General features: G+C 40.9%; 1 protein-coding gene across 1 annotated transcript in view; it reads right to left on the bottom strand.

Moving 5' to 3' along the window:
• EPG5 (ectopic P-granules autophagy protein 5 homolog) overlaps positions 1–13,787 on the bottom strand; it is an 84,694-nt gene that overhangs the window by 56,679 nt on the left and 14,228 nt on the right. Inside the window, 7 exon segments of the mRNA XM_014452550.2 lie at positions 1,245–1,385; positions 4,753–4,907; positions 6,478–6,635; positions 7,480–7,635; positions 10,917–11,067; positions 11,498–11,609; positions 12,454–12,559. Of these exon segments, the coding sequence (XP_014308036.1) occupies positions 1,245–1,385; positions 4,753–4,907; positions 6,478–6,635; positions 7,480–7,635; positions 10,917–11,067; positions 11,498–11,609; positions 12,454–12,559 (979 nt within the window).

The following is a 13,787-nucleotide window of genomic DNA, read 5'->3' as shown; positions in this document are numbered from 1 at the left end:
AGAGACAATCCTATATATAATACTACATCATTAAACTGCTCGCAAAATTTTTTCTCCAAAGGAAAATGGATTTTGTTTGATTTTTAGAGATGTGAAATGGACAACCAAATCAAATGAATATTAAAAATGTTAATATTAAAAATGAATATTTAGCACCTGCTATAACATGGATGATCCTGGAAAACATGCTAATGAAAGATGCTAGTCACAAAAGACCTGTGTACATAATTCCATTTATATGACATGTGCAGAATAGTCAAAACTATAGAGAGAGTAGATTAGTGGTTGCTTAGGGCTGGAGGGAATGGAAGGATAGAGCAATGATAGCTAACGAGCATGTGGTTGCTTTCTGAGATGATAAAATGTCCTAAAATTGACAGCGGTGATGTTTGTACATTTCAGTGAAAATACTAAAATACATTGACTTCTACATTCTAGATAGAATGTATGGTATATTAATTGTATGGTATATGAATTATATCTCAATAAAGCTGTTATTAAAAACTATATAAAGCCCTGGCCGATTTTGCTCAGTGGATAGACTGTTGGCCTGCGGACCGAAGGGTCCCGGGTTCGATTCTAGTCAAGGGCACGTACCTTAGTGGCAGGCTCCTCCCTGGCCCAGGCCCTGGTCAGGGCTCGTGCAGGAAGCAACCAATCGATGTGTTTCTCTCACATCAATGTTTCTTTCTATCTTTCCCTCTCTCTTGCACTCTCCCTAAAAATCAATGGGAAAATATCTTCTGGCGAGGGTTAACAAACAAAAAACTAAATAAACATTACAAAAGTGATTGTGAAAAATATAGAAATAAACTATATGTGTCTTGCTCAACTCAAACTACTGCTTTTAATTTTGACTGATTTAAATAGTGCCTTGTTTCTGAATCAGAGTTGTTTCTTCTAAGGGTAAAATATAAAATTATGAAAGCCAAACAAAATTATGAAATAAAAACTGTTAATAAACTATAGGCTTTATAACTAATTATTTAAAGTAAAAACCTGTTACTGAGGGAGGTAGAAAGGTCACTTTGAGGAGAGTAAAGAAAAACAATCACAGCTTTCTATAAGCAGCAGCTGATCCCAAGTAGGCATGTGAATGGCACAGAGCCCAGGACACTAAATGTTCTCTTCGTCCTGTTGTGTCCATGACTCACTCATTCCCAACAGCCTTACTCTTTTGCCCATTGCTTCATTACTCCAGGATTTAAAAGAAACAAACAAATAAACAAAAGCAGCGCTCTTACCATTCCAACCTGGTCAATGGTGTCTTGAACTCTATCCAAAAGGATAGAAATTATCTCCGGGTGAACAGCTGTGATGGCCCCTAAAAGCTCTCGCCCAACCTTTGAAAAAGTTTCTCTGGTGGACAGGGTAACATATGATACCTAAAAGTGGGAGAGAGTGGAGATGGCACTTTTAATACCAATTATCTGTCAGAACACATTTCCATAATTTACTTAGAGATGTTTTCAAGTAAAGTGAAAAAACAGCCTCAACTCATACAAGGTTCAAAAACATGTCAGACCTTCAGAGAACAAAGTGTGTTCTCTGAAGCTGGGAGGTGGAAGGAGAGAGAATAGAGGGGAAAGGTAACATGTAACAATGATTTCATGTGCTGGATTCAGAAAGTAAACCCTAAAGTAGCAATAAAATAGTCCCTTCCGTGTAAAACTTTTCTAAACTTGAGGAAATCACTAAAATGATAAAATTCAGAATGCATTTCATGGAAATACATATTCTCTCCCACAAAATATGATCCCCAACTACAAGAGCTCCTAAAACATCAATGTTTACCAATTCCTCTTGAACAATGTCTTCCAAACTACAGGCCACAATCCAGTGGTGCCAGCATTTACCTTTTAAATACAATGGAATCGAACAGAAAAATAACAGTAAAGTAAAATAGAATAGAAAAATGTGAGAGTGCATCCACTTAAAATTAAGTATTGGTTTAATTTCTTATAAGAATTTACATATGTGCACACACAGCATCAGAATGTAATACAGAATGTAATTTTTACTGTGAGTACTGGTCAAAACACTTGAAACATTATTCAAGGGCATAAATGTTACTTTAGGATTTGGAGTTTGGGATCCACTGCTAAAGCAATTTTAATGCATGTGAAAACATACCTCTACCCCAAGTTTTTCACAACATGGAGATAGTTTGGATTGCAGATGCATCCAGGCCTTAGCCTCATGCATGGTTACGACATACAAGCATAAGTATAGCTTAATAGCTTATTTGATCCTGGAAAAGAATTCATCCTCTTGGCCATTCTCAAATTGGAGTACTAGGTTAAGGAAAATAACCTCAGAGACTCTTCTTGAAACATAATTTTACTGGAGTTTACTTGAATAGTTTGGAGGAAATACTTTTGTTGTTGTTCTTAATCCTCACCTGAGATTATTTTTTCCATTGATTTTTAGAGAGAGTGGAAGGGAGAGGGAGAGACAGAGAATCTTCGATGTGAAAGAGACACATCGATCAGTTGCCTCCCGCATGCATCCCTACTGGGGCTGGGGATCTAGCCTGCAACAGAGGTACGTGCTCTTGACCAGAATCGAACCTGCAACCTTTCAGTCCAAGGGCTGATGCTCTCACCACTGAGCAAAACTGACTAGGGCTGGAGCAAATACTTTTTATGAAGATAAACAGATAAATGACAGCCTAAATTAAATATACTTTTAACATACACAAAACTCCAATGAAAGTTTTAATAACCACTTAGGGTTATGTCCTTAGACATTCAAGGGTCCAAAGTTCACTCTCCTCCATTGTCAGGGATGGCTCAGTAAAAAAGTGAAGAAAACGAGAATCTCATCTTTATTTTATTTTTAAATATTTTTTATTGATTTTTAGAGAGAGAGGGGATAGGAGAGGGAGAAAAATTAATGTGAGAGCCTAATAACATCAATAGCCTGCCTCCTACATGCCCCCCACCAGGGATCGAGCCCACAACCCAGACATGTGCCCTGACCAGAATCGAACCAGTAACATTTCAGTGCACAGGACAATACCCAACCAACTGAGCCACACTGGCCAGGGCCCAGCTAGTCATTTTATAGATGAGGAAACTGAGGCCAAGAGTGGTAAAGTAGCCCTAGCTGGTTTGGCTCAGTGGATAGAGCGTCGGCCTACGGACTGAAAGGTCCCAGGTTCGATTTCGGTCAAGGGCATGTACCTTGGTTGCAGGCACATCCCATGAGGAGTATGCAAGAGGCAGCTGATCTATGTTTCTCTCCCATTGATGTTTCTAACTCTCTATCCCTCTCCCTTCCTCTCTGTAAAAAATCAATAAAATATATATTTAAAAAAAGAGTGGTATCTTTTCTGATATGAGATGAACAATTAATAGCAAATTGAAAAGAAATCCAGGCCTTCTAACTCCAGGTTCAGTATTCTTTTCATCATCTCCTTTAAACTGACTTAAAAGCCAGATTTCCATATTATTGGCAGGGATGGAGAGGGAGGGTGGAGAGAACAGACAGTATAGAAACTATGAGCCCTAACCAATTTAGCTCAGTGGATAGAGCTTCGGCCTGCAGACTGAAGAGCCCCAGGTTCAATTCCGGTCAAGGGCATGTACCTTGGTTACAGGCACATCCCCAGTAGGGGGTGCGCAGGAGGCAGCTGATTGATGTTTCTCTCTCATCAATGTTTCTAACTTTCTATCCCCCTCTCTTCCTCTCTGTAAAAAAATCAATGAAATATATTTTTAAAAAAAACAAAAGAAACTATGAGTATCGCCTGGCTGGCGTGGCTCAGTGGTTGAGCGTCAACCTATGAATCAGGAGTTCGCAGTTCAATTCTCGGTCAGGGCACATGCCCAGGTTGCAGGCTCGATTCCTGGTGTGGGGCATATAGGAGGCAGCCAATCAATGATTCTCTCTTATCATTGATGTTTCTCTCTCTCTCCCCTTCTCTCTTCCTCTCTGAAGACAATAAAAAAATATTTAAAAAAGAAAAAAATTATGAGCATCAGGCTGTATCAGATTGTCTATTCCTCATCAAAACTATTGCATCAAATGTCAAAAAATAATAGGGGGAAATGGAATGGGAATGATTCATATTTTCAACACTCTCCTTTTAGTAAAACTAGAGGCCCAGTGCACGAATTCATGCACAGTGGGGTCCCTCGGCCTGGCCTGTGGGATCGGGCCGAAACCAGCTCTCCGACATCCTCCAAGGGGTCCTAGATTGCGAGAGAGCGCAGGTGAGGTTGAGGGACCCCACCAATGCACAATCGGGGCCGGGGAGGGACGCAAGAGGTTGACCAGCTGGGAAGGAACCGGGGGAGGGCTCCAGGGAGTGTTTGGCCCATCCTTATCGGCTGGACCCCAGCAGCAAGCTAACCTACCGGTCGGAGCATCTGTCCCCTAGTGGTCAGTGCACATCATAGCAACTGGTCAACTGGTCGACTGTCTGCCCCTTGGGGTGGTCAGTACATGTCATAGCGACTGGTCGACTGTCCCCTGGTGGTCAGTGCACGTCATAGCGAGTGGTTGAGTGGCCTTAGCATATCATTAGCATATTATACTTTGATTGGTTGAACAGATGACCGAACGACCGGACACAGCATATTAGACTTTTATTATATAGGATGATGTTCCTTTGATTACCAGCTCCCATGAGAGTGGACAGTACATAACAGTCACTTTTACTTTTTAAAGCAATTCCAAAAGAATCAATGAGGGGATAATCCAAAAGAAAGTATTTTTTAGCAGACTTCTAAAACTTAATATTCTAACCTCATATATCTCCAGAACAATAATTTTTACGAAGTCTTCATCCACATCGGTTCTCCGGGCCTGAGCCATCTGAGCAAATGTAGTCAGAAGGCAAATCTCGTCTGAGCTATTCATGGAAGAAAGACACTTCTCAAAGTTCACAAAATGTTCTGGGTCTGCAAGTTCAAATCAAAAAAATTAAAATGGGGAAAGAATAAATATATATCACTTTAATTACTCTTCCAGAGAGAAAGAAGATATCAAATTTAAAAGACATTCAGAAATATGTAAAGATACAAAAGTTCTTTCTTGAAGTTACTCAATGTGCCTGGGTCTCTCCTGTGTATACAGGAGGTATACATGTGGTTAAACTTTCATTTCTTTCCTGCCAAAACAAGACAACAAAAACTCTCTTTGTTCCAGAATGGATTTCTACAGGTACCAAGAAGAAGGCTGGGCCAGATAAATTTCCTACTCTAACGACAATGTAGCCTCAGAGTTGACATTTAACATCTTCAAGCCTCAGTTTCCTCATCTGCTTCCAAAGTTTATTTAAGATTAAATGACATGTCACTGGTAAAGCGCTTTGTCAACTGCAAAGCACTAGTACTGTCACTAGGTGAGACATCTTCAAAGGCAAACTTGAAGCTACTTGAAAATTGCCTGGCAAATGAATGGCAACCCTGCTAACAAAAACCGCTAAGACTGGCAAACTACTCAGCACAAGCGTGGCATTCCAAACTAAAGAGATCTGGTTATAAATGAAAATTTGGGGCAAAAAACCGATTATAACAATGACTGAAATACTGATGAATGTGACACACAGTATACAGGGTGGGGTAAAAGTAGGCTTACAGCTGTTCATATGGAAAATAATACAATAATTAATAAATAATAAAACTTTTCACGTACTCACAACTATAAACCTAATTTTGCTACCCCCGTTTAAGTTTTGCCCATTTCTCAAAGGATGCCTTGTAAGCAACATTACATTTTGCCAATAGGGGGCAGTATTAGTCAATAGCTGTGCAATGCATGACAGAAAACTAAATGCTGCAAAGGCAAGTTGTACAGAGTAAAGAAAAATAATGTTTAGAAAACACATTCCCCTGACAGACCTTTCCACAGTAAGAAGGCAACAAGCCAACAGTGCTTTTCATATGCTCACACATTTGAGATATCGAAGGTAGTATATCAAATTTCCTGTATCTTCAAAATAACTCCATGGGGCCCTAGCTGGTTTGGCTCAGTGGATAGAGCATCAGCCTGTGGACTGAGGGGTCCCAGGTTCGACTCCTGTCAAGGGCACATGCCGGCGGTTGCAAGCTCGATTCCCAATAGGTGGCGATCCCCAGTAGGTGGTATGCAGGAGGCAGCCAATCAATGATTTTCTCTCATCATTGATATTTCTATCTCTCTCTCCCTCTCCCTTCTTCTCTGAAATCAATAAAATAATAATAATTTTAAATAATAATAACTCCAAGGGGCATTTACCAACCCCATTTTCATTTCCCATCCCCAAATTGGGTTTACCACAGAAATTACTATCCAGAGCATTCTAGAATAATGAAATCTGAAACTACATTCTAGTAAGTCAAAAAACACAAAAACTCGAATTTCAAAATTATCACCCAAATACGCAAAGTAAAACATTCCCTTAGACCTTCTAAGAGTGAAGAGAAGAAAGCAATGCAGCGGACAGGCGCACAGGTGGGGAACGAGGATGCCTGTTCCGGGGGGCTATACCTTGGAGCTGCTTCTTGCACTCTGCGGGTGGGAGGGTGGTGCAGAGGGTCTCCAGGGTCCCGCTCTCCGCCTGGTGCATGAGGTAGAAGAGTTTCCAGAGCATCTGGACCGACAGTGTTCCAAAAGGCATTTCCGACATAAACAGCCAAATGCCAAGTCTGCGTGTTTCAAAAAGAGCAGGAAGCATTTTATATTATCAGTCAACCTCACCACACTGAGAAAGTAGACAAACCTTCAGCTCTGACAGGGAAAAAACTCTTAAATCATACTACAGTAATTTTTCTAACATGTCTCGGTCATCAACACCTTGAGGACAGATCACGGTCACAGGAAATCCGCACAAAGGACTCAGTCTGTGCCAGGCACTGTTGTAATCACTGCTTCATGCTTATATCAACTCATTCCATCCTCACTAAAACCAAGGCAAGCACTGCTATTGATATTATCCCCAATTCACACATGAGGCTACTGGGGCACAGAGAGGATGGTAATAAGGGGCAGAAATGGATTTTGAACCAAAGATTCTTTTAAGAGCTGAGTGACCAACAGGCTGCAGAGGTGTGGATGCATGTGCCTGAGCAAGCATGCAGGTTCACGGGGAGTGGGTGAGCGGGGAGTCAAAAACCCTCCAGTGACTTTTCACAACTTGAACAAGAAGTCAGAAAATCATCTGTACCATGCACTGAGCACCTACTCTGCCTCACTGCGGGCACCAGGTGGGTGTGAAGTAAAGGTCATCCCCTGCTCAAAGCTACCCCACAAGTTCAGGGGCATCAAAACTAGATCTCAGAATCCAGTTATTTTAAGACCAAGAGAAACCTGAGAGATCATTTCAGTCAACACTATAGATAAGAAAACTAAAGCCCATGAATTTGCTCAAGATAAGGACTAGAGGAAACACACTAAGACATTACAAGGAATCTACTTCAGTCAATACTTTCATGTCAATCTTTCTCACTAGCCAGGGAGCCATTTCTCAACACTTAACGTCATACTTCTTACCTTTTGGCTTTCAGCACATGGAGGACAGCTCTCAAAAACAGCTCATCAAATTCAACCTGTAGTTTCTCCATGGAGTAGGGCTCCAGGGCCAATCCCACGCCCTGGTTGTGGCTCACATACTGTGCCCAATGGTCACTCACATAACCAAGAGTCATCCTGAGCATGAGGAAGGACAAGACGGCACTCTTCATTAATGTCCTCACTGTCGACAGCTTTAATTCTATCTGAAGCATTACTGAACACCTACTATCTTCTATGTTCTGAAGGGAACTCAATGGGGGGAGGGAACCCCTACACTCATGGAGCTTACATTTAGTGTAGGGAAAACAGACAATAAACAAAATAAAGTAAAATATATAGTCTGTCACATGGCTGTAAGTGACATTGAGAAAAATAAGTAGGAGAGGAGAATCAAGTTTCTCTGGAGTTGGTGGAAGGGGAGTAGGTTGGGAGCAGGAAAGGCCTCACTGAAGAAGGAGGGGCATAAGCGTGAAGACAGGAAGAAGTCACAGAGATACCTAAGGGCAGCGCATCCAGGGAGGAGAAACAACCAGTGTGAAGGCCTTAAGGTGTGTTCCGTATGTTGGAGAAACAGCAAGCAGCCAGTGTGCTAAAGCAAAGTGAGTGAGCCCTGGCCTATGGAGTTCAGTGATTAGAATATCAGCTGGAGCACCAAAGTGTCTGGGTTCGACTCCAGTCAAGGGCATGTACCTGGGTTGCAGGTTCTCTCCCTGCCCAACAGGGAGTGTGTGGGGAGCAACCAGTCCCTCTCACATCGATGTTTCTCTCTTTCTCTCTCTCTCTTCCCGTTTCTTCCCTATCACTCTCTGAAAAGTCATGGAAGAATTTCCATGATGAGGATTAACAAAAAAATAAAATAAAGCAAAGTGAGTGAGAGGGGGACTGGCTGGAGAGGAAATCAGAAAAGTGACAAGAAACCAGAGTATGAAGGGTCCTATGGGCCACTGTGAAGACTGGCTTTTACTCTGAATGAGAGATTGGGAGCAGTAAAGACTTGAGCAGAGGAGTGACATGAGCTGACTCACCATTTAAAGAGGACACTGGCTGCTGTGAGAATAAGCAGGGGGCAGGTGACGGGGGAGGAAGGGCAAAAGCAGGAAGACAAGTAAAGAGGTCATTGTGAGAATAGGGGAGAAAAACTAAGAATGAACTCAGGTGGGAGCCGTGAAGGTGGTGAGATGCTGGGTTCTGGAAATGGCCTGTTTTGTTGATTCAAAACAATGCACACCTTTTATACTTTAATCTCTGCTACTGGAATGTACACTAAAACTGGTGGCCATAAAAATGCCATAATTTGGCAGCATTTTTTCTTTCTTAGTGGCACACAAAATACATCTTCAGAATTGGTGGCATCTTAAATTTGATTAAAAAGTAAATGATGTTTCGAAGGTAGAGATGATAGAATTGGCTATTAGATGGGATATGGGTATAAAAGAGAAAAGTCAGGAATGACACCAGGTGTTCTGGCCCAAGCAACCAGAAGAATAAAGCTGCTTGGGCCAGAAATGAGTGAAACTGGGAAGGCTGTGGGAGGAGCGGTTTGGAAGGTGGGAAAAGTGAGTTTGCTTTGGAAATATTAAATTACAATGTTCAAGAGTCATCTAAGTGGATGTGCTGAGTTGGCAGCTAGCTATACAAGCATATGACAGAGGTACTGGGTGAAAACATAATTATGAGAATTGTAACAGTATTTAGATGATATTTACAGATATCAGAATGGATGCAATCCCAAGCAGCAAGTTCGAATAAAGAGAAGAGGTCCAGGGACTGAGCCCTGAGGCCCTCCAACAAGAAGTTTGGGAGGTAAGAAATAAAAAAATCAAGGAGGCAGAAGACGAAGAGCCCTTGAAATGGAGGAGAAACCAGGAGAATGTGGTATCCTGGAAGCCAAGCAAAGAAAATGTTTTAAGGAAAAAGTGGTAACTATGAGAAAGGCCACTAATGAACTATGTGAGAGCTGTAAAGCAGAATGAAGACTTAGAAATGGCCACTGGGTTCGTAGCACAAAGTCCACTAGTGACCTTCATTCTTGTGTGGTGTTGGCTGAGGAAAGCCTGACTGTGGAGAGTTCCAACAAGAATGGTGGGAAAACTGGGTCCCAAAGATGACCTGAGGAGAGGGGGCTTGTGGAAAACTGTTCTACAACGGAAAGTATGCAAAGAATCTGTGATAAAGAAAAGTAAGCAGATGGAAAACAAAACAAAAAGAATAAACATAATATGCTATAATAATCAGCTATAAACATTTACATAGAAATAATACAAAGACAGAATACTGATCTTTAAACAATAACAACAATGTCTTTCCTATAGAGTTATTACAAGAATAAAATGAGAAGGCATAGTCCTGGCACATGGTAATCATTCAATCCTACAGCATGTGTGTGAGCCCAAGGGCGAATTTTACCTGATTTATCAGAACAGAATCAGAAAAGGTATAGTAGGACTTCTGATAATAAGTGAGTTTTTAGCTTCTAAGAAATTACTCTCTAAGTCAACAACTCTCCCTCCTCCCACCATCTCATTTCTAAACCTTCTACTGAAGGTTTTCTCTAGACCTTAAAAGTGACCCCTGGCCTTTGCAGGACATCCTATAATCATTTAGCTGGCTTTATAAAGCTGATGGATTGAGGAATACATAAGACATCTAAAATTAATTAATTAAAATCAATGTTGTTTTAGAAACAAATGAGGGGAGGAAAAGTTTTGAAGTTTTTTGGGGGGAGGGGGAGGTTGGAAGAAATAAAGGCATATTTACATATTTATATGCTGTAGGAAATGACCCAGATAGAAAAATTGATGATGCAGAAAATATATAAAATTAAATCTATGAAAAGTAGTACTTATTCTCTAAAATTTCTTCTTGCTTGATAATAAAAACATAAACCAAATTTTCACTCAAATAAATCATATGCTTTCCCAGATCAAAAGAGTAGCTACTGCTGAAGTCTTTAGAATTTTCTTTAAATGATATTTAACAGGAATGAGGATAAGAATAAATAAAAAAGAAAACGAAAACAATGACACAAAAGAGCAATTGCTGATTTCCCATAGCTAAGTGACAATCCCCAGGCAGAAGCTAGGAGAGAGAAGAAAATAGAGGGCAAGGAAGGGGAAAGAGCCTACATTTTCCTTGGCCAAGTTCAGTTTCTCTGGCTAAGTTCAACCCAGCAGTTGCTTTGAGGATCTTGACTCCAAGAGCAATTATCAAGCAACAGTTAAATTTGAGACAATTAACCACATATTCTGACTGGAAGCCTTTATAAATTTCCATCTAGTACATGCTGAAAAAACCCCAATTCTTATTTTTATGATAAATAAGACCTGAAGTATACACAACAATGTCCATAATCCAAATTATGCAGTATCTGTGTCTGACCAAAGCAAATAGACAAGATGTAGCAACAGCGGTATTACCTGATCATATAACCAATCCGCTTCACAAACTGCCTATAGCGTGCTCTATTAAAGGTTTCTAACCCCACAGCCAGAAGTTCCACTAGTGAGTTGGCAAAAGCAAAAATTTTCATCATCTCTTGAGGTCTTGTTGTTTCAGGTAAATAATCACCTGGAAGTTAAAATCAAAGAAAAGAAAAAAAAATTTAAATTACTATGAAGAAACACTGAAAGATACAGGTATAGATACCTCAATAAGGAAACAAAGCCAATAGGAGAATTAACAATTCCCATTTCTCTGGCTCCTGTGTTAATGTGAAATGGGAAACTTGAAACAAGGTATAAAGTTAAAACAATTTATTTAAGCTGAGTAATGTGTGCGCTAGTCACCCTTTTTGCAGTTAAACACTCGGTAGGAAATTACAAGCACAAGAGAAAGGAAGGAAGCCTCATCAAGGTATGATGCAATCACCCCTATAGAGCATGGCGGAGCACAGGAGAACCTGAATCAGGAACCTGCACGAGGGTAAGACTTGATGCTGAGTTCCTGTGTTTGAACTTGGCACTACCACATTTTACATATGACCAAAGAATTAGTCTACCTTTTGCCTTAAACCCAAGAAGATGTTGAAAGAGTTCATGAAATGGAAACTGTGAGAAAAGGATAACCAAGTCATCTTCATTAAGGAGATCGATCAGTCTCAGGGTCTCATCCTAAAGAAAAAGATGCAAAAAGCATGTCCACTGATTTGATCAGATCATACTATGGTCTAGAGTTACAGAAGCTAAATTATCACAGGTCTCAATGGTACGTGTGTGGTACTCTCATGAGCCTTCATCAAATTCTTTTCTGGGACAGAGATTTATGGCATAAGTTCTATGGATGGGCTGTAAATCCCCTGAAATTCTGAGTACAATTTACGTGTATCTGGGTCATGTCCATTTAGTAATAACTAATTGGAAAAAAAAATTCTTTACAGATCCACTAACCATGTGTATAGTAGAAAGAAAAATCAATGAGGGTTATCTTGAGAAAATGGATTTTGATCATTAAAGTCTCATCAAAAATAGAAAACCATCTTCTACTTTCAAAAGAGAAGAACTGAGTAAGTTTGTAAGAGGCAAGGCAGAACCCTGGTAAGCTCCAGTTCTTTATGACACAGCCTCACATAATCTGTGGGTGAGATCTCAAGCCCAGAAAATTGTTTCTACAAAAAATACGATCCTAACATAAAGTTTACATAATCTGTAAATATTTCCAGGTTCTATTCTCTCAGCTCAACAGGGACGTATTCTAAAAGTGTCAGCATAGCACACTAAATCAGAGCACAGGCCCTAGAGGCCCCGCCACTTAATAACTGTATGATTTGGAACAAATTCTTTCACCCCTCTGCACTTCAGTTTACTCATCTGTAAATGGGACCACAACAGTACTTGCCTCATGAGGTTGTTGGGTGCATTAAGTGAGATAATATGTGGAAAGTGCTTAGAACAATACTTGGCACATAAAAAGAGCTCAAAAATGGTTAATCAAAATAATGCAGACATGACGAGTTACCTCTTCTCCTCCTTCATCTACGAGTGTCCACGACCCAGACGCAGGTCCCGAGGTGGATGGCTTCCCCTCACTGGGCTTCATGTGACACAGGAACTCTGCTCGATTTCTAAAGGACAAGTGACATCACTCCAATCACAAACACGGACAGCCCACACACGTGCATTCTGGATCACCTACTGACCCTGAAGAAGTGTCATATATTGACCCAATCTTCAAATGGTTTAAATTAGAAATAAGAAATAAGAACTGACTAAAACTCAAGGAGACCAAAATCTCACTAATTTCAGTGCAGAGACCACTAAAGATGAAAGTAATTACATAAAAGCGGTTAAACTGTACCAGTCCTGCACACAGTAGGACCTCAATACACATGGACTGCTGCAGTACCTTAACTCTAGCCAGGCTTACAGAGTGTTGCCAGAGAGATGACTTTAAAAAATCATGCTTTATTGAATAAAAAAGGATAATCCGCAGGTAATGCAGAAGCTTGTTTAAGGCGCACACACACACACACACACACACACACACACACACACACACACATTTAAATGCAAAAACATTTTTAAGACAAATCACATGTACCTTGTATCTAGGAAATGAAAGAGGAATCAGGAAGTTCCTGCCAGCCAGATTTTCACACGGTGTTGGGTGGATTAGTGAGTAGGTGCAGCCAGAGAAGTTTCTTCTCTGAGACCACAACCCGGTTCTCAGTCCTCTGTTCCTTCCTCTCTGGCCTGACCCTGAACATTCATACATTCCTTCCCTTAACCAGGAAGTTTCTTCTATGATCTCCAGCTCTATAGCTCTAGAACTGCTTTCAACTCGAGAAGTTCCAGTCCTGAAGCTCCGAATGTCCACTGGTATCTGTCACTTGGGTATCCAACTGTATATATGCCTCAACAACCTCAATTTTCCTCCTTACAAAAGAGCCCTCCCTTCTGTCTCTGCTGCCTACTAGGGCTGCCAATACCCTCTCTGTCACTAGAACTCCGAAGTCTATGGCGTTATATCTGAAGCACTCCTTTCCCAGACTTTCTTTTATCAACTGCCTCATCCTTCTGTCAGGAGATGACTTTAGGTTCCCCTCTTTCTCTTTCCCACTACCATTACCCCAGCTCGGGCCTGGAAGCACACAAGCTTTCCAAGACTGAGAGCCAGTGGTGGTAACACTGCTCAAGGCCACATAGACACAGACTCTGCCTTCTCCCCAGTTAAGGATGTGCCTGTCCTTTTGATGCTGGGTTGGGTCCAGAACCAGGAGAGCCAGGCGTCCATACTGTAATTCAGTTGCATACCTTCTGCCTCCAGTTGAGGCTAAACTTCCTTAAATATAA

This window comes from Myotis lucifugus, unplaced genomic scaffold, assembly GCF_000147115.1.
Source record: "Myotis lucifugus unplaced genomic scaffold, Myoluc2.0 scaffold_16, whole genome shotgun sequence".
Lineage (NCBI taxonomy): Eukaryota > Metazoa > Chordata > Mammalia > Chiroptera > Vespertilionidae > Myotis > Myotis lucifugus.
The sequence above is the reverse complement of the archived record's forward strand: the minus strand, read 5'-3'. Positions and strand labels throughout refer to the sequence as shown.